This window comes from Agelaius phoeniceus (genome assembly GCF_051311805.1).
Source record: "Agelaius phoeniceus isolate bAgePho1 chromosome W unlocalized genomic scaffold, bAgePho1.hap1 SUPER_W_unloc_1, whole genome shotgun sequence".
Taxonomy (NCBI): domain Eukaryota; kingdom Metazoa; phylum Chordata; class Aves; order Passeriformes; family Icteridae; genus Agelaius; species Agelaius phoeniceus.
Genome location: NW_027509866.1, coordinates 5,557,412 through 5,579,190, shown reverse-complemented (window position 1 = coordinate 5,579,190; position 21,779 = coordinate 5,557,412). Strand labels below are relative to the sequence as shown.

The following is a 21,779-nucleotide window of genomic DNA, read 5'->3' as shown; positions in this document are numbered from 1 at the left end:
GGCAGGCAGCAGAGTCCCTGCCCCAGCACAGCGCCCTGGGCTGCAGGACCCTGCTCTGCAGGACAGCCCTGGGCACCCCTGGCTGCTCTGCACAAGAGACAAGCAGAGAATGCACTCACAGGCTCTGCAGGCATTGGCATGTTCCAGCTGCAGGAGATGGCTCCAGGAGCTGCAGCTGCATTGTCCTGCAGCCAGAGGTTCCTGTACCAAGGGCTGGCAGTGATTGTGCCCCAGGCACTTCTCAGCCCCTTCCCAGCCCTGACTGATTGAAGCTCTCTGTGCCTCTGGGCTGTGCCCGGGCTGGCTGCAGGCAGTGCCCCAGCCCTGCTGGGCTGGCACAAGAGCTGCTCATCCAGAGAAATGTGCTTTTGAAGCTCTTCTTGGTGACCGGGAGCTGCCTCTGGGCCAGGAGCCCAGCCCAGCTCAGCAGCACAGACACAGCACAAGGACTTTAATCAGCCTCTGGGGCTTTGTGCTCAGGCCCTGAGCATCAGTCCCTGAGAGGGAGCTGAAGAAACCTCTCCAGAACTCCAAGGCAGAATCCAACTCCAAACTTTCTTGGACTTTTAATGGGTCCCAGAGAGGGACACGACTGAGCAAGTGTCCCCAGGCCCCAGGCAGAGCAGAGAACTGCAGGCAGTGATGACAGGTGGGGACAAAGAGAAGCCAAGTCTTGGTGCCCTGGAGCACAGCAGGGTCTGTGCCAGCAAGGGCTGGGAGGAGACACCTTGTCCTGAGGCCCTGGGGCCTCCTGGCACAGCCCCAGCCAGGCTGGGCACTGTCAGCCCCTTGTGCTGCCCTCAGCATCCCCCCCTAGCCCACATCCCAGTGGCCTCAAGGATCTGCTGCAAGGAGTCCCTGGGGAGCCTTGCTCAGCCATGGCCCTGGGGGCTCCTGAATGCTCCCTGCTGGGACTGCAGGTTTTTCAAAGGACTTTGGCTTTGGCTTTTGCCTTGGAGTCTCTGAGAGCTTTGTGCAATCATGGCCTCCAATTATCTGCTTTAACGAGTCCCTTGAGAGCTTTGCACTGGCACTCAGTGTGGCTCATTAATTCTTTGAGATACTCAAGGTTTTTTAAGGTGTTTTGGATTCTCCTTTCCACACTGAGTGTCTGAGAAGTTGTTGTGCCATCCTGGCCTCCAATTGTCTCCTCCAAGGAGTCCATGAGCAGCCTGTGTTGGGATGGTCCTCAGTGGGACCCATTCATGCTTTGAGACACTTTGGGGTTTTCTTCTGACTTTGACTCCTGGAAAGGTTTGTGCAATCTCCTCTCAGGCCCTGAGGTTCAAGGGCTCAGCTCCAAATGCACCACAGGGCTCATTAGGATACAGCAAGTCCTGACAAACCATGGCTCTGCCTTGATTTCCATCGAGTCTTTTTCAGTTCAGCAGGAAGTTTTCCTTTTACAGTTATGGATTGTATAAATAAGAAACTTGACTAGCCCAATATTTAAGCAGCAATCAATTTATTAATTAATATGGTAAAGTATGAGCAATACAGCACTGGGTATAGTGGGGGAAGTTTTCCCTCCAACTGCACACCTATAGTTGAGGCTTACAGGTATTTATAGGGGTACTCATCAGCTTTCTCAGCAGTTTCTATTCCAATTCTTACTCATCAGCAGTTTCTATTCCCAATTTTTACGTCACAATTCTACACACTATTGTGATTTAGTTTTTCTCAGGATGTATCCCAAAAGGAGTATCCCCAGATGGTGGTGGTCTGGTTAGCAAAAGAAGAAAGACGAATCCCATCTGGTAAGGTCCAGCTCTCCAGATGTGGGTCCTCCTTTTAATTGCAGAGACTATAAATCTAACAACAGTGATGTGAAGCTTCCCTTGGTTGAAACTATAAATCCTTGAGGTGGTGTTCATCTTCCTTTCTCAAGCTGTTTTTCTCTGCTTTATTAAAGCATGAGATAAGCATGTTTCCATTATATATATTCCAAAGCTATAGTTTCAAGGATACAAGCAATGTTCTAAAATTATACTTCAAAAGGTTATTATTGCAGAACTCTTAAGAATTAACTACAAGCAAAAAGCAACATCCTTAATGCTTTAATGCCAATGCTCCTAAATCAGCCAAGGTTAATTGCAAACAAAAGATGGGTTCAAAAGACTTCTTCCATGCTTTACTTTCCTCAGTTATTATCGAATTCACAACTGTCCCATTGTCGGTCTCCACACATATCGCAATCACAAATACACACGTTGCCTGTGTGTACCTGACACGACACACGGCTTTGTATTTCACATCCCCCGTGTCCCCCTGTGTTCCCCCGGGCAGGGAGCTGCTCTGGCCCGGGATGGCCGGGCCCAGCCGCCGGGCCTCGCCGGCAGCGGGCAGGAGCCGGCCCGGGCTGCGGGACACGGCGGGGGTGCCCGGCTGCAAAGCAGCTCTGGCTCCCGCCAGGGAGCTGTGGGCAAGGGGCTGCAGCCGTGCGGGAGGAAAGCCGCTGGGCCAGCCCCTAACGCTGCCCCGCAGGAAGGAAGGGCAGGAGGAGGCTGACGAATGAGCCGCGAATGTGGCAGTGCAGACATGAAGGGACAAGTGCCCTTGGGGGCCGGGGGTCGGGGCCAGCCCTCGGGCAGGGCTCCGAGCGGCTCCTGAGCCGGCCTAAGGGCCGCCTGGAAGGATTGCAGGCGGCAGCCGAGAGCAGCAGCGCCGGCAGTGCCAGCCGGGCCCCACGGCCACCTGCCCGTGCCTTGGCAGCCCGTGAGGGCCGCGGGCTCTGCAGCGCTGCTCCCGCTCCCACAGCCGGCCCGGCGCCTCAGGGCTGCCCCGCAGGCGCCGCGGCAGCAGCAGCGGCCTCAGGGCCCGGCCCGGGGCTCCATCTGCTCAGCCCGGGGGCAGAGCCACAGCAGGGGGGAAGGGGCTGAAGGAGCACCAGGGAGCCCGGGGAGAGACAGGCTGTGAGACAAGGCTCTGCCTAGAATTTTAACAGTTTTTATTAACCTAATAACAATATACAATTAACTTAATTACTATATACAAGTAAAAAGTCAAGTTTCTTATGACAATTGTCACAGGCATTTCTCGCTTTGGACAAGATGTCCCAGGTCGAGCATTGGGTGCTGAGTCCTTTCCAGCTGGCCGGGGGCTGTTGATGTCTGGCGGGGCTGCAGAGGCTGCTCGAGCCCTGGGGCCCATGAGACCTGTTGAGGAGCTGTGCCTGGCCGTGCTCTCCTGAGGCGGCAGGGCCTGGGCGTGAAGGGCAAGGGTGAGCCGCCACAGGTGCTGGCCCCAGCGCACCAGGACTCAAGCTCTTGTCCCACACTGGGCATGGCCATTCTCCCACGTTACTCCAGCTCCAAGCTCAGTTGCCCCCATGTGCCAGTCCTCCTGCTCCATTCTGCCCCTTCCTTCTTACCCCAGACACAAAATACCCATGCCACATTACCCAGCTCTGTACGCAGAGCCCTGCTCATCCCCCAGCTGGCACCCTGCAGATAATCAGCCCCTGTCGTCATTGACCCCCTTGCCCTGACAGGGCCATACCTGACGCATCCTGTGTCCTGATCGCCGTACGATGCTGGTCATTACGGCCCCTCGAGATGTGTCCATAACCGTGCAGCAGGGTCACACTGGGCTGAGGAGGAGACGGCAGCTGGCTGCAATGCAGGGCCCAATCCAGCACACCCCAATAATCCAACTCAGGTCTCCCTGGAGACTGAAGGCACAGATTCCCCCTGGATAGTCAGCAATGCCATCAAGCCTCAGTCACCATTCTGTGTCCCCACCTACATCACACCTACCTTGTTGTGTACCAGGAGACACTGCAGCCTTGCACTTGTATGTGGGGAAGCCTTGATGTTCGGCATCGTGGAGCTGCTGCTCTGATGGTCCCCAGAGCTCTGCAGCACTCGGGGACACTGGCACGGACCAGCAGCCTCCTGTGGGATGGGGCAGAGGACACTCAGTGCCCAGCCCTGTGGCATGCAGGGCATCACCCTGCTGTGCCAGGGAGGGCACTGGCAGTGCTGCCTGCAGGGGCATGTCTCTGCCAGCTCCTGTCCACCTGCTGCAGGAGCCCCAAGCCCATCCCACCAGGCTGCATCTGCTGGCTCTGTCCCCATGGCCACGTGTGCTGGCCATGGCACCAGGCAGGTCCCTGTGCACAGGACACCAGCTGGCAGGAGCTGGGCTGTCCCAGCTGCAGGGATTGGTTTTGGGAACTCCTTTCACAGGAGGCACCCAATCCCCGTCTGTAGGATTGACGGGGGTAGCACGGTCGGGATGAACGGAGACGAGAGATCTCTGAAGCCAGGTTGTGGACGGTTTATTGCAAAGGGCGTGGGTGCAGGGCCCTGCTTGGAGCTGCCAGCCACAGCTCAGAGCAGGCCTGAGAGAAGAGAGGGGTAGAGAGGATGAGAGGGTAAGAGAGTAAAAGCATAAGAGAGTAAAAGGGGTATGAGGATAAAAGGCAAGAGCTAAAAGACAAGAAGTAAGAGTAAGAGCTAAGAGCTAAGAGCATAGAAAAGTAAGAGCCAAGTTCCCGTTACAATACAATAAATCATCTTCTGTGTTGAATATTCTGATTCTCACTTAACCAATCTAGTACAACATACAAATCCTATAGCATTTCCATACAGCCTATAAGAATCACTACATTACCATACTGTGCTACATTTTAAACCCTAAAAACTCCTCTTTGGACCCCTTCTGCCAAGCTGGCAGGGTCTGCTCGGACCCTTGGACCTTCCTGCAAGCAGAGGGTCTTGTTTCACCTTCAGCCGGCCACACCATTGTTTTCCCGTTGTTCAGTAACTAAGGGATCTCGAAGCTTGCTTTCATTTCAATCTCACTTATAGTTTCCATATTCTCAAAATCTTTTGCCAGGCAATCATATTTATAAGGCTTTCCTGTTTCATCTTCCCCAACAGCCCTCCAAGCCTGAGCTCAGACTGCAAACAGACACAGCTCATCAGATGTGCTTTCAGCAGCCTTGGGACAGAGAGATGGGCCAGACAGGGCAGTGCAAGGCAAGGAATGCAAAAGCCCCCAGCCCTGGGGCAAGCACTGGCCCTCCACAGCTGCCCTCTGCTCCCCTGCCCTGCCCCGTCCCCCCAGGCTGCTCTGCCCCAGCCCAGGTGCAGAGCCCTCCTTGCTGTGTCAGGGCTGCTCTGCACCCCAGGCGCTGGGGATGTGTCCTCAGGGCCCTCACCTTTGGCTGGGCGGTGGCTCCTTGCTGGGGGGCATGGGCTGCAAATACGGGAGTGTCTCGGGGTACCTGGGGAGGGCAGGAGTCACAGGGGTGTGACAGGGGACAAAGAACCTGTTCCTGTTGGAGGCAGCCCCCCCAAAGCCATGGGATTGTAGCCCATGGCATCCCGCTGCCTGTAGCCCTTGGGATGAGCCCCCACAGCCCCTGCTGATGGGCAGAGCTGCAGAGGGGGCTCCCCACATCAGCCCCTCCCAAGCAGACACTGTCCCCCTGTGCCAGCACAGCGGGTCACTGCTGGCACCCATCTCCCCCCATGCCAGCCCCGCTGCCCCCGAGGCACTGGTGCTACTCACTGGCCAGGAACCTGCACGCTGAGCATGCGGTCACAGGACAGGCACGAGAAAGGGACTGGCAGCTGCCTAAGGAGGGGGAGGGAAGAGGGCTGGCTGAGCTCCTGGGGCCACAGCCCTGCAGCACACAGGCAGCAGCTCCCTGCAGCAGCCAGCTGCTGGGCAGCTCACTGCACAGGGGCACGGCCATTGCAGGGTGAACCGTGGGCTCTTGAGCCTCTTTCTCCCCATCCCCAAGGTGCTGGCTGATGCCAGGTGAAGGGCACAGGCACCCATGCCACCATCCCAAGCAGCCCCTGCAGCGCTTTCAGCCCCTCTCTGGCACCAAAGCTCCCCCGTGTGCACGGCCAGGAGGGCAGGGCACGACCCAGCTCAGGGGCATGGTGTGTGACAGCCCTGCTTGGCAGGAGCAGTTGCCATCGCTGTCCCCAAAGCCATCAGAATCTCCATTGCACTCACTTCTTAATCCCAGCAGGGTTTTCACGCAACAGCCTATCCTCGAGTTCCTCCATGTTCCTGTTCCAGGAGTCCTCCCGGTGTTTACGGAAAGTCTTCAGCTCCAGGCGATCCAGCTATGAACAGGGGCACAGCCTCAGCCAGCTGCTCCAGGATGTGACATGGAGCTCTCCAGGGAAAAGCCTGGAGGGGGATCCTCAGAGGGATGCTGCCTCAGGCTGTCAAGTCCCAAAGGTGCCAGTTCCTCATGGTGGGGACGAGGTACCCCTCACCTTGTCTTCAATTGCATCGCTGAACTGCTGCTGGGTACTGTTCCAGTGCTGCTCCTGGCCTGAAATCTGGCTCTGCAACTCCTGCATCCTCTCATCCAGCTCCTCCATGTTCTCTTCACACTGGCTGCAATCCACTTTGCTGTCCAAGGCAGCTTTGTCCGCCTTCTAGCAGAGGGGAAGGGCAGGAGAAACGCCAAAGGGGAAAGGGATGAGGAACGCCAGGCAGGGCCAGCGTGTGAGGGGCAGAGGGAGGAGTGCTTCTGAGACAGAGTAGAAATTCTCCAGAGTAGAAATCTATTTTGATTTAGGTGAAATGTACATCTTTGAGTCTGTGGTTAGAAAACATAGCTATGTAGCCTGACTGCAAAGCCTAGGCTCAGGGAAACTGATTCAGTGAAGGACAGAGATAAGGGGGGGACGGGACAGAGGGTGATAAAGAGAGACAGAGAGACTGCTGTGAAAGCAGGTCAACCTGACCTAAGAATTCTTTCTGATAAAGAAGAACTAGTGGCAAATGTCACGCAAAATTTGTAAAAATGTATATGTATGAACCTATTGTGAAATTGTATGGATATGTATTTGAGAGGAGGATAAAAAGGGACCTGAAGTTCCCAGAGGTACGCATGCCTTTTAAGGAGAGTAATCTCTGCATGCATCCCGCGCTGTAATAATAAATATGCCGGGTTTACAACTTACACAAAGTTGTGGAGTTTTTGGCTATCTCTGCAAAACAGACCCCTTTTGGAGGTTTCCTCCCAAAATTTGCCCTAAGCCAGCACAAACAGTCATCATGAAAATTTCACCAGTGGCATAATTTCCTGCTGGCAAATCTTGGGACAGAAGCTTGACCTTGTTCTCCATGAGACATTCTTGGGAAGAGAGACAGGAGAAGATTCCTGGAAAACTGAAACAGCTTTCCAGAAGTGAAATGAAAATGAAAGAAACAATCCAAGATGTTTTCCTCTATTTATTTCTATGCTCCCCTTTTCCATGTTGCACTACTTCTCCATCCCAGGAATTCCAGATGCACCGCACCTCTAAGATCGGTGACTTAGTGATTTTTAGACACTTGAAAATACCATGAGCCACACACATTTTCCTTCCCCTGGTTTTACTGGAAGGCAACACTGGAGATGTAAGTGCAGTGCTTGGGTCAGGTAGAAATCCTACCGCAAGGGAAGGTGGCCCGACAGTGTTTGACCCTCAGGCAGGCCAATGCAGAGCAGCAAGCGAGGGGATTGCTGTGCCAGTGTGCAGGAGTCAGGGCTCTGCACCTGGGCTCACCGCTGCAAAGTTCCCGTGTTTGGACAGACTCAGGGGCTGTGCCCGGGGCGCGCGGGGCTCGAACGTGGGGCTCGTGGGGCGAGCGGGGAACGGACACGGGGACGAACGGCCCCGGTGCTTCAGTTGCAGCGGCGGCAGCGGCGGCAGCAGCAGCGGCAGCAAAAGCAGAGACGCTTCAACATTCCTTCTCTTTTTCTTTCTGTTTTTGTTTTTCTTTCTCTCCCTTTCCTGCGGTCCAGCACCCTTCTCTCGGGGTCCCTTGCCCGGCGTCCCTCTCCTCTCCCCGCCTCCCTCTCCCCTGCCGGGCCGGGCCATGCCCCCGGCCCGTCCCCGGCCCCGGGCGGGGCTGCCCCGTGCCCGGCCCCGGCCGTCCCGCCGCGCTCTCGCCTCCGCCCGGCTCTGGCCGTACTGGCGGTGGCGCTGCTGGGCGGGCGTCAGTGCCTGGTGCGGGGGCGGCATCGCCGCCCTTCGGCTCCGCCTGGCCCGAGCCCGGCCCCGGACCCGACGTGAAGTCCCGTCCCGATCCCGGCCTCGGCCCCGGCCCCGACCCCGTCCCCGTCCCCGGCCCCGGCTCCTCCCGGGGCCCGCGGAGGACACAGGCGGCGCGGCCGCTCCCGCCGCCTCCGCTGGGGCTTCCCCGGCCCGAGCTCCGCCGCTCGGCAGCGCGGCCGCCGGCCCTGAGCCGCCGGGGCCCGGGGCGGGTGGGGATGCCCGGCCCGGGCCGCTCGGGGGGCGCTCGGGGGCCGTTGCTGGCCCCGGGCCGAGCGCTGACAGCCGCGTCTCGCCCGCAGGGAAGGCGCAGGAGGCCCTGCAGGAGCGGTACCGCCTGGTTTCGCTGCTGGGGCGCGGCGGCTTCGGCAGCGTCTTCGCGGCCACGCGGCTCTCGGACGGCGCCCCGGTGAGCGGCGGGGCCGGCGGCGGGCGGAGGGGGAGGAGGAGGAGGAGGAGGAGAAGGCGGACAAGGAGGAGAAGGTCGGAGCGCGGCGGGCAGGGCGCCGAGCTCACCCGCTGCTCTCCCTCGCTCGCAGGTGGCCATCAAACGCGTGCCGCGGGATCGCATCCGGCACTGGGGCGAGCTGGTGAGTGAGCGGGGCCAGCGGCAGCAGCCGGGCCGGGCCGGGCGGCGAGGAGCCGGGGCCCGGCAGGGTGGGAGCCGCCGGGAGCCTGCGGGGAGAGCGGGCGTGGGCTGAGCGGGGCGTGCAGAGCATCCCGGGCTGGCTGAGGGCTCCCAGAGCCCCGGCACGGCCTCAGCCCCACTGACGGCACCGCGCTCCTCCCGCAGCCCGACGGCAGCAGCGCGCCGCTGGAGATCGTGCTGCTGGCCAAGGTGTCCCGTGGCTGTGCCGCTGTCATTCAGCTCCTGGAGTGGCTCGAGCTCCCCGACAGCTTCCTGCTGGTGCTGGAGCGTCCGGAGCGGTGCCAGGAGCTCTCGGCTTTCCTGGCGGAGCGGGGGTTCCTGCCGGAGGAGGAGGCGCGGGCGCTGTTCCGCCAGGTGCTGGAGGCCGTGCGGCACTGCACCGCCTGCGGGGTCCTGCACAGGGACATCAAGCCCGAGAACATCCTGCTCGACCTGGCCAGCGGGCAGCTGAAACTCATCGACTTTGGCTGTGGCGCCTTCCTCCAAGACACAGCCTACACCCAGTTTGCAGGTGAGCCCTCGCAGGGGATGCTCCTGGGCATCTCATGGCCCAGCCTGGGTGCAGCACCGGGGCTTCCCCCTATTGCAGCCAGGATGGGATTGATGCTGGAGCCGAGTTGATTTGGGTGGGGTGTGAGGGGGGCCAGCTGCCAGCCCTGCCGACAGCCTTCAGCACCCACTGTGGCCTGGGCTGGGGCTGGAGCTGGGGCAGCCAGCCCGACACAAACCCCCATGGGGGTAGCAGAGAGGGGGGTCTGACCCCGTGCCCTGGATGGTTTGGTGTGCAGGCGAGGAAGGGCTTGGACTGCTCTGCTCCCCTTGTTTGCCTTGGCTTATTAACATTTTTGGGGGCCATGCAGGTGGGGAGGAGAGTGGGTTTTCTCCACCACTGGGTGGGTTTCTCCTTTGTGTGTCATGGTTGGGCCTTCCCAGGGTTTCTGCTGCCCTCTTCCAGCACCAGTGGCTTCTTTTCCAGCCCCGAGTTTGTACACAAGTCCCAGGTGCTGGCGAGAGGGCAGCGCTCACCCCGTGTGCCTCTGGGGCAGCCCCCACATGGCCAGGGATGCTGGGGCCGGGCTCTGGGAGCAGCAGCATCCCCCTGCTGAGCTGTGTCTGTGTTCCACAGGAACCCTGTCCTACAGCCCACCAGAGTGGATCCAGCACCAACGCTACCACGGCGAGGCAGCGACGATCTGGTCCCTGGGCCTCCTGCTGTGCCACCTGGTCATGGGCAAGCACCCGTTCAGGAGGGGCCAGGAGATCATCCGGGGGCGGATCTTGTTCCCACGATGGCTCTCTCAAGGTGGATCCTCATCTCTGGGCACGGGGGGAATCCCAGTGCTGGGAGACAGCATCGGGCTCGTGGGCATCCCACTCTGGCAGCTGCTGAGGAGGTGGCACAGGTCCTGCTCTCCTGCTCTCCTCCAAACAGAGCATCCATGGGGAAGTTTAGGCACAGCTCTGGGCACACCCAGCATGGCCTGGGCACGGGAACAGGGGGGCAACTTCTCCAGCTGACTGGTGATTTCTGGTTTCGCTCCCCAGAGTGCCAGGATATCATTAAGAGGTGTTTGTCCATGCAACCCTCAGACAGGCCATCCTTAGAAGAGCTTTTCTGTCATCCTTGGGTGCAGGGTGTTCCTCTGCCCTAGAAGATGGGAGAGATCCACATGCACAGTTGGATCCAGGGGCCTGGCAGGTACCAGCTCCACACATCTCTTGGCACTCAGTGGCAAAGCAAACCAGGCTGGTTTTGTGCTGCCTGTAGCTCTGAGCAGGGGTCAGCAGAAGGGAACACGCAGCTCTTGGGCTGGAGCTGAGCTGGAGACCTGGTGTGGCAAGCACTGGTGGCCACCATCCCCCCTGGTTTGGTTTGTCTGGTTCATGGATGGCTGGGGCCCTGGGCAGAGCCCTGACAGCCTGGTCTGGCCCAGGGAAGGAGAAGGAGCCCCTGGAGAAGCTGTACCAGGTGGGGCTGTTGCTGGAGACACCAAGGACAACCTCAAGGGTGACAATCTCTTCCTTGGCCTGGTCAGCTGAAGATGATGGACTTGGATTCTGGCACCTTCTTCAAAGCCAGGCTCCAGGCCCAATTTGCAGGTGAGTCCACAGGCAGGGGGATGCTCCCAGATCTGGTCCTGGCACGGCCTGGCCGGGCACCAAAGGTTCCCCCTTTGCTGGGGCAGATGCAATGAATTCTTCAGTCGCTGCCCAGCTGCTTTTTGGCTCTGGGCAGCTGCTGAGGGCTGGATGTGCCATGGCTGGCTGCAGGCTGGACACATGTCCTGCCCTCCTGCTCTGCTGCCAAAGGCAGCAGGGATGGGCAGCTCTGGGCACAGCTCTGGGCACAGCCAGCACGGCCTGGGCACCACAGGCCTTGGCACAAGGGCACAGGAGCCCTCAGCTGACGGGCGGTTTCTGCTTTCTCTCCTTGCAGCCGGGCTCTGCGGCTGCTGAGGCTGCTCTGGGCTCTGCCAGGGCTCTGCTGGGCTCAGCCCTGGGCCCAGCTGGGCTGGCTCTGCCCTCACATTGCTCTGACAGCTCTGCATCAGACGAGCCCGTTGCGAGCACAGTGCCTGAGCTTTCTGCTTTGGCAGCTGAGTGAGACTCTGCTGCAGGCCCAGAGATTGCAGCTGGGGACACACATCCAATTGGCAAAGACCCAAACTCTCCACAGTCCCAGCTGAATGCCTGGATCTGCACAGGCTGTTTTGTCTGTCCCATTCTTCCTTCTTGATTGGCTGGAATGGTGCAGTTGCACTTTCTTCCTCCTCTAGCAGTGCCACGAGTGGGCCAAAGCTGGCGAGTGGGCCGTGCTCCTGAGGCAGTGCAGTCTGGAGCTGGTGGATGGAGAATTGCCCTTCTGCACTGCCAAACCAGAGCAAAAAGCCCTAAGTGGCACTTTGTGTCTTTAAGAAATCCCTGACAGTTTCAAAGGGAATGTGCAGCTCATTTCCAGGCTGAGAAGGAAGGGCATCTTCTAAAGGATTTGGACTTTGACAGAGTTTCCATTCCCAGTCCTGCTTGGAGCTGGAAGGGCACAAAACAATTTCCTCTTGCTTCAACCACAATTTAAAATACCAATGTTGGAAACAAACCCCAAAATCTTTTAAAAGGCTGCTGAGGTCAGTAGGATGGATCCATGCCATCAGCACATTTACAAAATAAATAACTGAGTTCTCTTTTTAAAAAGATCATTTAGCTCTTAATGCAAAGAATGTAACTTTGCATTTATGTTTTGTTTTTTTCACTAACATTATGTTATGTTTTTTCACTAACACTTGGATTTTATTCTTATCTTTTACAATTTACCTATTTTTTTCCCTTTTTCGTTTTTTTTCCTTTAAATAGAAAACCTGTCCTATAAAAGGGATGTCCTTTGCTCCTGGTTCCCGTGTGGAGCAGCTCCCTCCCTGCTGGCTGAGCTGCTCAGGCAGAGCCCGGCAGCTCCTGGCCCTGCAGGGCTGAGGCTTTTCCCCGTTGCTGGGCACAGACTGATGGAGCAGCACTGCTGAACACGGGCACACAGAGGGACCAGGAGCAGCTGCCTTTGCCCACCTGAGGCTCCAGGGCCCAACCTCTGAGCAGCCAGGGCTGGAAGAGACTGGCAGGATCTGATCCCCGACTCTGGGCCAGGGCTGCACAAATGACCCCACAGCAGCAGCAGCAGCAGCAGCAGATGGAGCTGACTTTCAGCACAGCCCCTGCCCCTGTTCCCTCCCGTGTGCAGCGGTGTCACAGCAGCCTGAGGCACCTGGGAGCCCCCAGTGCCAGCAGGGACTTGAGATGGCAGCCCTGGGCTCCTGGAGGCTGTGCAAGGAACGGAGCTGGGCACTCCCTGTCCATGGGGAGCTTGCAGATGGAAAAGGCTGCTGTGCTCAGGCAGCTGCAAGGGCACAGAAAGGAGGGTCTGGAGCACTGGATCTGTGCCAGTGCCACAGTCCTGGGCAGCAGCCAGCCAGCCCTGGGGGAACAGAGGGCACAGCACGAGGGACAGAAGCAGGCAAGGGCAGAGACTGGAGAGAGCCAGAGCCAGGAGCAGGAACAGCTGCTCCATTGCACTCTTGGCAAAGCTCTTGGCTGGTTCCAAGCACTGAAAGGCGTGAAGGGCAGAGAGGAGGCCACAGCAAACAATGCTCCTGTTTGCACAGCCTCCCCTCTCCGTGTCCCAGAAGGAATTGCATGGACTGTGCTCTTCTCTCCGAGTTGTCTCGTTCAGCATGAGCAGCTCAGCACCAGGAGCTGAAGGAGCTGAAGCCTCAGGCCACAGGAGCTGGGCAAGAGGAGACTTTCTGAGCAAATGAATGCTGCTAACGTGGACCCAGCTGAATGCAGTGGATAAAATCATGGAATCACAGAATCCTTTCTGTTGGAAAAGCCCTCTGAGCTCACCCAGTGCAGCCGCTCAGCCAGCAGTGCCAAGCCCAGCACTAAAGCACGTCCCTGAAGTGCCAAGGCCTGGACAGCAGCCCTGAGTGAGGCCTGAACAGCAGGCCCTGAGCCAAAGGTGGCCTCTGGATGAACCTTCCAACCAAAGGTTATCTTTGTATCTGCTCCCTGATGAAATGTGCATGGTCATTAGCACTGTGATAGATGTAGCCACTCATTAGTGAAACATGTATTGACCTTTGTGTATTTAGAAGCCAGACCAGGCCATGAAATCTGACATCTGGCCTTGTTTGGGGCTGAATGGCCAAAGTCACCTCCCTTGGTCCCTCCTTGGGCCCTGGCCAGGCTTTGGGAGGGACCCAAGAGGAGGATGAAACCAGATGTTGCCACACTAGCAGTGCTGTCAGTTTGTCCATTCAGCACTGTCAGAGCTGGGCCCTCTCCCAGCGGGGTTGGAGCCTCACCTGTGGCTGGAGGCACCTGCAGGAATTGCCAGTGCCCAGGAGTGGCTCTGCAGCCCTTGGCTGTGACAGCTTCCCCAGCTGCTGTGTGGGTCTGGGGAATGGTAAAGGCTGAGGGTAACTGGGGCTGGATCTTTCTCAATCACTGCAGGCAATCTTTGGTGGGGATGGTTGGGTGCATTGCTGAGCTGCTCCTGTTGTGATTCTTTGCTGCTCTGAACTGCAGGAAATGACACTGATTCCTTCAGTTGGAGTCTGTGTCTTTGGTGCTGACCCTGCCCACTGGCAAAACAAAACTGGCCCAGTCTGGCCAGATCCCAACAAAATGTCACTTGTTCAGTTTCAATGTGAGGAATCAGTGCCATCAGAAATTCCCAGATGGGAAGCCCTTCCCTGGAGTTCCCTGGCTCTGGAGTGGGCTGAGGTCGGAGCCGCGTGGGAGCAGTGGGGCAGTCGGGTAAAAGAGGCTGCAGCCCTGGATGGCTTAAAATGCATCCAAAAATTGCACATGGAAAAGGAAAAGAACTTGTGGGTTTGGGCAGACAAAGATGAATGTGTTAAGAGTCCATTGGAAACAGCAGCTTCAGAAGGAACAATTATTGTTGGAATGCTCCCACATGGAGCAAGAGAAGAAGGTTTTAATCTTGAGCTCAGCTGCATTTGTGCCAGTGAAATATCAATATAATAAATAACTATGTATGTATTTATAGTACAATAAGACCTTCATATATATATTTTTATATATTTTTATATGTATGTCTAGGTTTGTCTATCTATATCAATATGTATATCTACATATAAAATGATAATAATGTGAAGTAGTTCTGACAATACTAATTTGGTAGCTTTGGCTGCTCAGGGATGTAATATTAATACCCTACAGAACAGGATTGGCCAGGACCCTAATGTCAGTGGTCAACTTTGTGAGATTGTATACAATGAAAAAAGGAGGAAGGGAGGAAATTGGCTGTTTTTACAGGGTTTGCTGATACTGTGATGCAGAGTTCTTTGTCTGTTCCTGTGAAAAATTCAGTGATTAAGCCTGCAGGGTTTTTCATGTACCAGACTATGCACAAGCTGCAGGATTGGTTGCACGGGCAAAGGGGTTGTTTAAAAAGCAGTTGAAAAAATGAGGAGATGGAACCTTTGCCCATGGAGAACCCATCTCCCAGATGTGCTCCATGCCCTTAACAATGGCCCACTGGGGAAATGGAAACCCCCTGGCTGTGCACAGCTGCCCCCAATTTGCAAATCCAACCATGGGCAGTGAGACTTGGGCTGCCTGGGAAATTGTTCTGGCTGTGATGGCCCCTGGCAGGGCCAGCCCAGAGGCTGCAGGGCTGGGCCATCATGCACTGGAATTAGTTTGGATAAATTCAAAGCAAATGAGAGCTATCAATACTGAAACAGGAATTCAGATTCCTCCAGGGCACTTTGCTTTGGTAACTGCTCCCTTGGAGCTTGGCCTTACAAAGAGTTCATGTCATGGGAAGAGGAACTGATGCAGAATATCAAGGAGAAATTAAAGGAATTGTGTTAAACAAAAGTGAACAAGATGGGATTATTCAAACCCATGACAGGGTAGCACAATTATCAATATTGCAATGTTTAGAAGGATTGTGAAAAAAGGAGATCCACCTGCAATCACCACTGTTTGTGGAGATAAAGGGTCTGGATCCAGCAGCCCTAATAATGGAGCCCGAGTGTGGGTCCGGAGGCCAAATGGCCCTCCCGAGGCAGCTGAAGGAGCAGCTCCTGGGAAAGACAACTCTGAGTCCTGAAACCTGGGCAGGAACAATGGCAATGTGTCCCTGCAGCCAAGTGTTCTGTGTGAGAACAAGGAGATCTGACAGGATATTGTTTTACACATGCTGCCAGACCAAATCTCCCTGTTTGCCCCGAGGGCCCCTTTGGGAAATGCTCTGATCCACGGGGCTCCATGGGAAGGCTGCTGTGACACTGAGGGACTTGCACAGGAATTGCATCCAGGAGCCCGGGTGCCCCTCAGGGACTGGGACCCGGCCCCTTCCAGCCAGAGGGGAAAGGGCCCCCCCAGGCCTTGTTAGCCACAGACAGCATGGTAAAGCTGAACAGCAAAGGGCCTGGGGGCATTATTCTGGAATTAACATGGGGCCAGCTCCATGGACAGCAGAATTGTTGTTCCTAACTCAAATGAGTTTGAGAAAAATGAATGAAGAACGGTGTCACTAAAGTACTGCTGGTGTCTGTAAGTTGTACCTTGATAGTCAGCCAGAATCTTTGTCTGCCACAAACACCTCTAGTATTTGACCAAGGGGTTAGTCATCAAAATGTAATGATGAGTTCTGATGGATTGCTGAGCTTCTTTTGTAATTCTTTGCTAATGATGATGTGCTTTGCTGAGCTTTTCCTTTTGTAATTCTTTGCAGCTGTGCATGATATAAATGACACAATTCCTTCAGTTGGTGTCTGTGTCTTTGGTAGTGACCCTGCCCACTGGTGAAACAGGGCCCCCTCTTGCCTAAGCGTTACCTGGGAAGGCAGAAACCCTCCCTCCAAAATTCCCCCTTCCTCCTTGTTCCCCCCTTCATACCCTGAGCATGATGTGCTCTGCTCTGGGCTGTGCCCGGGGTCAGTTGGGGTCACCTGTCCTGGCTGTGTCCCCTGCCAAGCTCCCCCGCAGCCCCAGCCCCTCCCCAGCGTGGCTGGACGAGGGGCAGGACAGGCCTTGGCTGTGCTGCAGCTCAGCAAGAACAAAACCATCTCTGCGTGCTCAGCGCTGTGCTCAGCACCCGGCCCAGCAGTGTCTCAGTGCCAGGGGCTGTGCCCTCAGTGCCTGCCAGGGCTTTCCATGGCAACTGCCAGGCCAGGTGACCCAGGTGTCCCCCCAGTGCCGGTTGCCATGGAAACAGTGCCCAGCGCTGCCCCTTTCTGTCTGGCTGACCTGGCCTTTGGCCCTGGCAGTGCCCTTGGCTGCTGGTTCCTGGTGCCCGAGCGGCCAGCGCGGCACAGGGCAGGTGGCCATGGCACAGCCCCCAGCAAGGGATCCCCTCTGGCTCTGGGCACTGACACCAGCCCTGAGCAAGGGGCCCAGGGCAGCTTTCCATGGCCACCAACCACCACAACGGCTCCGGGCATTGGTTGCCATGGCACCAATCTAAGGAACGGGTCCCCGTGGCCGTTGCCATGGCACCTGGTGGCACCAACGAGTGTCACTGCAATTGTACCTGGAACAGCCCTGGCACTGCTTTGTCCTCAGGGTTGCCATGGCAGCCCAGGGCAGCAACAGCTCTGCAGGCAGGGGACCATGGAACCTGGCTGCAGAAATGGCTCCTCGGGCTGGTTTCCAAGGAAACCTGAACTGATGGGGGTTGCCATGGCACCCAAAGCCAGCAGTGGGGTCCCTGCAGTGTCCATGGCAACAGCCCCTTGCAATGGCGCAGTGCAGGTTGGGATGATGATCCACCCTCACAGCTGGCCCAGGCAGGTCTGGAGTGCTCTTGGTGGCAGCTTGGGCTTGGCACACACTTGAGGAGGATGTCTGTTTGCAATGGGGAAACTCAGGAGTTTTAGATTGCTTCAAAAAATTAAAAAGTCAAAATCCCTCTTTGGCTGTTTGCAGCCAGTTCTCCAAGCAAAGCAGGTCCCAGGTGAGTGAGGGGAGACAGGATGGGGTTCACAGGTGTGTTTGCAGTATGCTACACTGAACCCAATGAAAGGAAGAAGGGGGCACCGTGCCCTTTTTGCAACAATAGCCTTGGAAGTTGTCCCACCTCTCGGCCTGGCTGGACTTCTCCTGAGTTTTGGGTGGTCCCTCACAGAAGATCCCTCACTTGTCTTACAACCACTGTGACAGACAGACTGAGACGTAAGAAGCCTCTCCATCAAAGACCAGGACATGAAATCCCTATGGGAAAAGGCCCCCCCCCACTCTTTCCAAGGACTGGGACTGAGACCCCCAACCTGGGGGAGGTGTGTGGGGGAGGCAAGCTGACCAAAGCGAGATGGATGTTGCAGGTGTGAGCAGTGGACCAAGAAGACAATGGCTCTCGCCCACTGCTGAGAACATGGACTGTGTGTACCCTTCTCTAAATACCATTCTTTCCCCCAAAAATACAATAGACTACCTTTGATTCAGTTTCAAGTTTTACCCCTTCCCCCATCAAGAAAAAGAGTATAATAAGAGTTTGGATGAACTGCAACCCTGAGACCTCTCCAGACGTGACCTGGTGAACTCCATTGGCTGCATATTGAAGGACTTCGCCCATTCTATGTTTGGTAGCTCTACACCTTCCTTTCTCTTCCTCCCTCTTTTTCCCTTTCCCCCAATTCCTCCCCAAGGCATTTTGTCGTGGTTATTCAATAAAGGTACATTTGTTTGGATTATCACTGCAGCCCCCTGTACCATGTTGGTGCTTTTTGCACTCTGAGATCAACCCATGAACCATCACAAAACCTGTTCGTAAGGATGGATTGTGACACTTGTATACATCCTATAGAAACCTTCTATTAAACCTTAAAAATTCTCTACAAATTCATGTCCAACATTACTGGGTCTGGCACCGCCCAGATCTGCTGTTTGCTGCCAGCACCAGTGCCCAGATCTGGAAATTCCCTTGTTCCAGCAGAGCCAAGTCCAGCAATTTCTGGCAAAGAAAGCCAAAACCAGGCAAATACCTGGTGCCTACACTACTCTGATCTCGTGTTTGCTGACACCGCCAGTGCCCAGATCCGGAATTTTTCAGATGCCTGCACAGCATAATTCCAGCAGTTTGCTGGCACAGAAAGGTCACATTTGGCAATTTCCCAGTGCCAGAACATTCCCCACCAAGATCTGCTGTGCACTGGCACTGCCAGTGCCCACATCTGGCAATTTCCCAGTGCTGGCACAACCCAAATGCAGCAATTTTCTGGCAAAAAAAGCCAAACCCCGGCAGCTTCCTGGTGCTGCCACCAGCATCACTGTCTCTGTCCCTCTGGGAGCCTCTCAGGAACCCTGGGCCAGTCCCGAGTCGGCAGACACCGGGGGCAGCCCCGACACGGCCGACAGCGGGGAGACACTCTCTGTGCCCCGAGGGTACTGAGGGCACCTGGGCTGGGCGCCTGGGCAGCACAAGAGACACCAGAGACATCGGTAGAAGATAAAGGGCTGACTCTTAGCAGGGGTTAATGTGACCGTGGTCACAGGGGTTTTCAGGGGAAGTAAGAGACGAGAATGTTGACTCAATGATCAGAAGGCTTGATTTATTATTTTATGATATATATATTACATTATACCTATGCTAAAAAGAAATAGGAAATGAAAAGGTTTCCTCAGAAACTAGCTAAGCTAAGAATAGAAAAGAAAAGAATGATAACAAAGGCAGCTCTCTCGGACTCTGTCCGAGACAGCTCGGTCCTTGATTGGCCATTAATTATAAACATCCCAGATGGGCCAATCACAGGTGGACCTGTTGCATTCCACAGCAGCAGATAACCATTGTTTACATTCTGTCTCTGAGGCCTCTTAGCTTCTCAGAAGGAAAAATCCTAAAGAACGGATTTTTAGTGAAAAGATGTCTGCAACAGTGCCCAGCCCCTGTGCAGGCCCAGCCCAGGCCAGGAGCATTGCGGCTGGGAACGGCCCCTGTGCCATGGTGCCCACAGCAGCCTTGGGGCTCTGTGCCCCATGGCCTCCCTGCTGGGCAGCCTCTGCCAGCTCCTGCAGAGCCCTGGCACCTGTGGGGCTGGACAGACAGCCCTGCCCCGGGCTCTGCCGGCCTCTGGGCCAGGCTCTCGGAGCCCAGCTCCCTGCAAGCTCTGCCAGCTGCCCTGAGCTCTGGGCAGCACCAAGGGCCTCTCTGAGCCCAGCCCAGCCCAGCCGGCTCTGGCCCCACAGCTCTGCTCAGGCCAGGCTGCTCTGGCCACTGGCCCCACGGCCTCAGCCCCTGCCAAGGCCACAGCAGCAGCTGCAGCTGCCACAGGACTCAGCCCCAGCCATGGGGGAAGGTGCTTGGCCAAGGCCAAAGGAGGCTCCCTGGCTGCCCTGCTTCCCTCGGCCTGAGGTGCTGAGAGCTCTGCAGCCCCTGCTGCCATCCCATCTGCCCAGGGCAGCACCAGAGCCCCGGCCTTAGGGCCCTCAAGAGCTGCTCCTGCTCCAGGCCCAGGGCCCATGCCAAAGCTGGGACAGCAGCCACAAAGCTGTGTCCATTTCTGTTCATTGCTGCTCTCATGGGCATGGATCCTCAGCCACTTGGAGGTTGCTGATTAATTTTATTACTCCAGAGGCCTCTTCTTTCTTGAGCTCTTCAGTTCAGGAATTCAGTGACAAACGCTCATAAACATTTGTTCGAAACCCCCAAACAAGAAAAGCCCATGGGAATAATTGAAGTTTTCAATTCTTCTCTAGTTAATTAGACACATTTCACAATTGTATTCAAAGTGAATATACTACATTGAAAACAATGCAGAGAGAATTGTTTTGCCTGTTTAAGTTTTCTTTTCCTGTTTATAGATAGATATCAGCAATGTCCACTTGATAGTGACCGCCAGCACCTCCTAATGCAGTTTCAACTGATTTGAAAATCAAGACCCTTCATGGCAGACAATCACACTTTGTCCCTACCCACAACCCAGGACTTCCTTCATCCAACCCCTGGCACTCAGAGAAGCTGAGGAATGGAGTCACATCCAGGGGTGTCCCCAGGGCTCAGGATTTGGGCCAGGTCAGTTCAATCTCTTTATTGCTGATCTGGACAAGGCCATTGAGGGCACCCTCAGTCAGTTCCCAGGTGAGCCCAAGCTGGGTGGGAGTGTGGCTGTGCTGGAGAGCAGGAAGCTCTGCAGAGGGATCTGGCCAGGCTGGAGCCATGGGCCCAGGACAATTGGATGAGGTTCACCAAGGCCAAGGGCTGGGTCCTGCCCTGGGCTCACAACCACCCCAAATCCCTGGGCATGCCCTGCCCCTGATCCCCACAGCCTGTCCTGTTTCCTTCATCCCTGCATTGCCAGGGACTCTCTGGGACAAGGGAGCTCTGCTCTGGGGATGGAGGGAGGTGCAAGTGCAGCCACTGGAGTGGGAACCACAACTCATCAGGTTTGAGTCCTTTGGGGGACAGGAACTGGTGAGACTCAGAGGCACAGAAAGTTTCTCCACATGGCCAACAGACCATGGTTGAACAGGATAAAATTTAATAACAATCACACTCTTCCCTGAGCTATGTTCAAAGTCCCAGCAGTGTCTGATGTGTCCTCCATCCACATTTCCATTCTAACATTATTTTCACACAAATGTGGTTCTGTGACAGATAGAAACACAATTAAGTTCTTGTATCAGGATGCTCATCCTGGAGTGGGGGCAAAACAGCTCCAACAATTCCTGATTTGCAAAGCTGTCAGTGGTGGATGGAGAAGGGAGGTCAGGCTGCTTTTGGTGTTGAGGAAATGCTGAAACCAGCCTGACTCATTTCATTTCCTCCTGTCCTGGCTGATCTCCCCTCTTTCCCCTTCCACCCATTGGCTTTTGTCTCCCACCAGGCCCCCGGTGAAGAGCCTGGCTCTGTGTTCTCCATCCCCTCCTCGCTGGCACTGCCAGGCTGGGATGAGGAGCCCCTCAGCCTTCCCTGCTCTGGGCTGGACAAGCCCAGCTCCCTCAGCCTCTGCTCACAGCCCAAGGGCTCCAGCCCCACCTTGGAGGCCCTTCCCAGACCCTGCTCCAGCTGCCAGACATCTTTCCTGCCCTGGGCAACCCAACCCAGGCCACGGTGACCTGGAGAATCCCCGTCCTTGATGTCCTGGTCACACAGCCCTGGCCCCTTGTCCCCATGTCAGGCTCTGGGGTGGATCCTGTGGAACATCCTTTGGTGGAGGCTGTGGCTCCAGGTGGGCCGGGGGGATCCCGGGGGACAGGGACCCCGCTGGGCATGGACAGCATTGGACTTGTTGGGAGAAATTGTGAGGGGGAGCTGGGGCAGAGTGACCAACCCAGTGACCTGACACAGCCCTGCTGGGATGTCACACAGCCCCTCTGGGATGTCACAGCCTGCTCTGTGATGTCACAGCCCCTTCTCTAATGTCACACAGCTGGTCTCTGATGTCACAGCCAACTCAGTGATGTCACAGCCTGCTCTGTGATGTCATAGTCTGCTCTGTGATGTCACAGAGGCAGTCTATGATGCTGTGGCTTCTCAATGACCTTTCATAACCCACTCTGTGATGTCATACCCCACTCTGTGACCTCATGTTACCAGATGATCAATTGTCTGCACCAGGTGAGCTCACAGCTGGAGCTTGTTCTCCATAACCCCA

At 56.1% G+C, this 21,779-nt stretch overlaps 2 protein-coding genes across 2 annotated transcripts in view; one reads left to right on the top strand and one right to left on the bottom strand.

Annotated features, from left to right (window-relative positions):
- Positions 1–21,779, bottom strand: part of LOC143692460 (uncharacterized) — a 157,779-nt gene that overhangs the window by 45,156 nt on the left and 90,844 nt on the right. The gene's annotated exons all lie outside the window — the stretch shown is intronic.
- LOC143692395 (serine/threonine-protein kinase pim-1-like) lies at positions 6,866–10,316 on the top strand. Its single transcript, XM_077172628.1, has 6 exons — positions 6,866–6,881; positions 7,766–8,424; positions 8,555–8,605; positions 8,809–9,175; positions 9,791–9,967; positions 10,210–10,316. The coding sequence occupies exons 1-6, from the start codon at positions 6,866–6,868 to the stop codon at positions 10,314–10,316; spliced, it is 1,377 nt and encodes a 458-aa protein (XP_077028743.1).

Coding starts and splice junctions, on each gene's coding strand:
- LOC143692395 (XM_077172628.1), top strand. Junction 8,606..8,808: donor TCCGGCACTGGGGCGAGCTG/GTGAGTGAGCGG, acceptor CTCCTCCCGCAG/CCCGACGGCAGCAGCGCGCC. Junction 9,176..9,790: donor AGCCTACACCCAGTTTGCAG/GTGAGCCCTCGC, acceptor TGTGTTCCACAG/GAACCCTGTCCTACAGCCCA.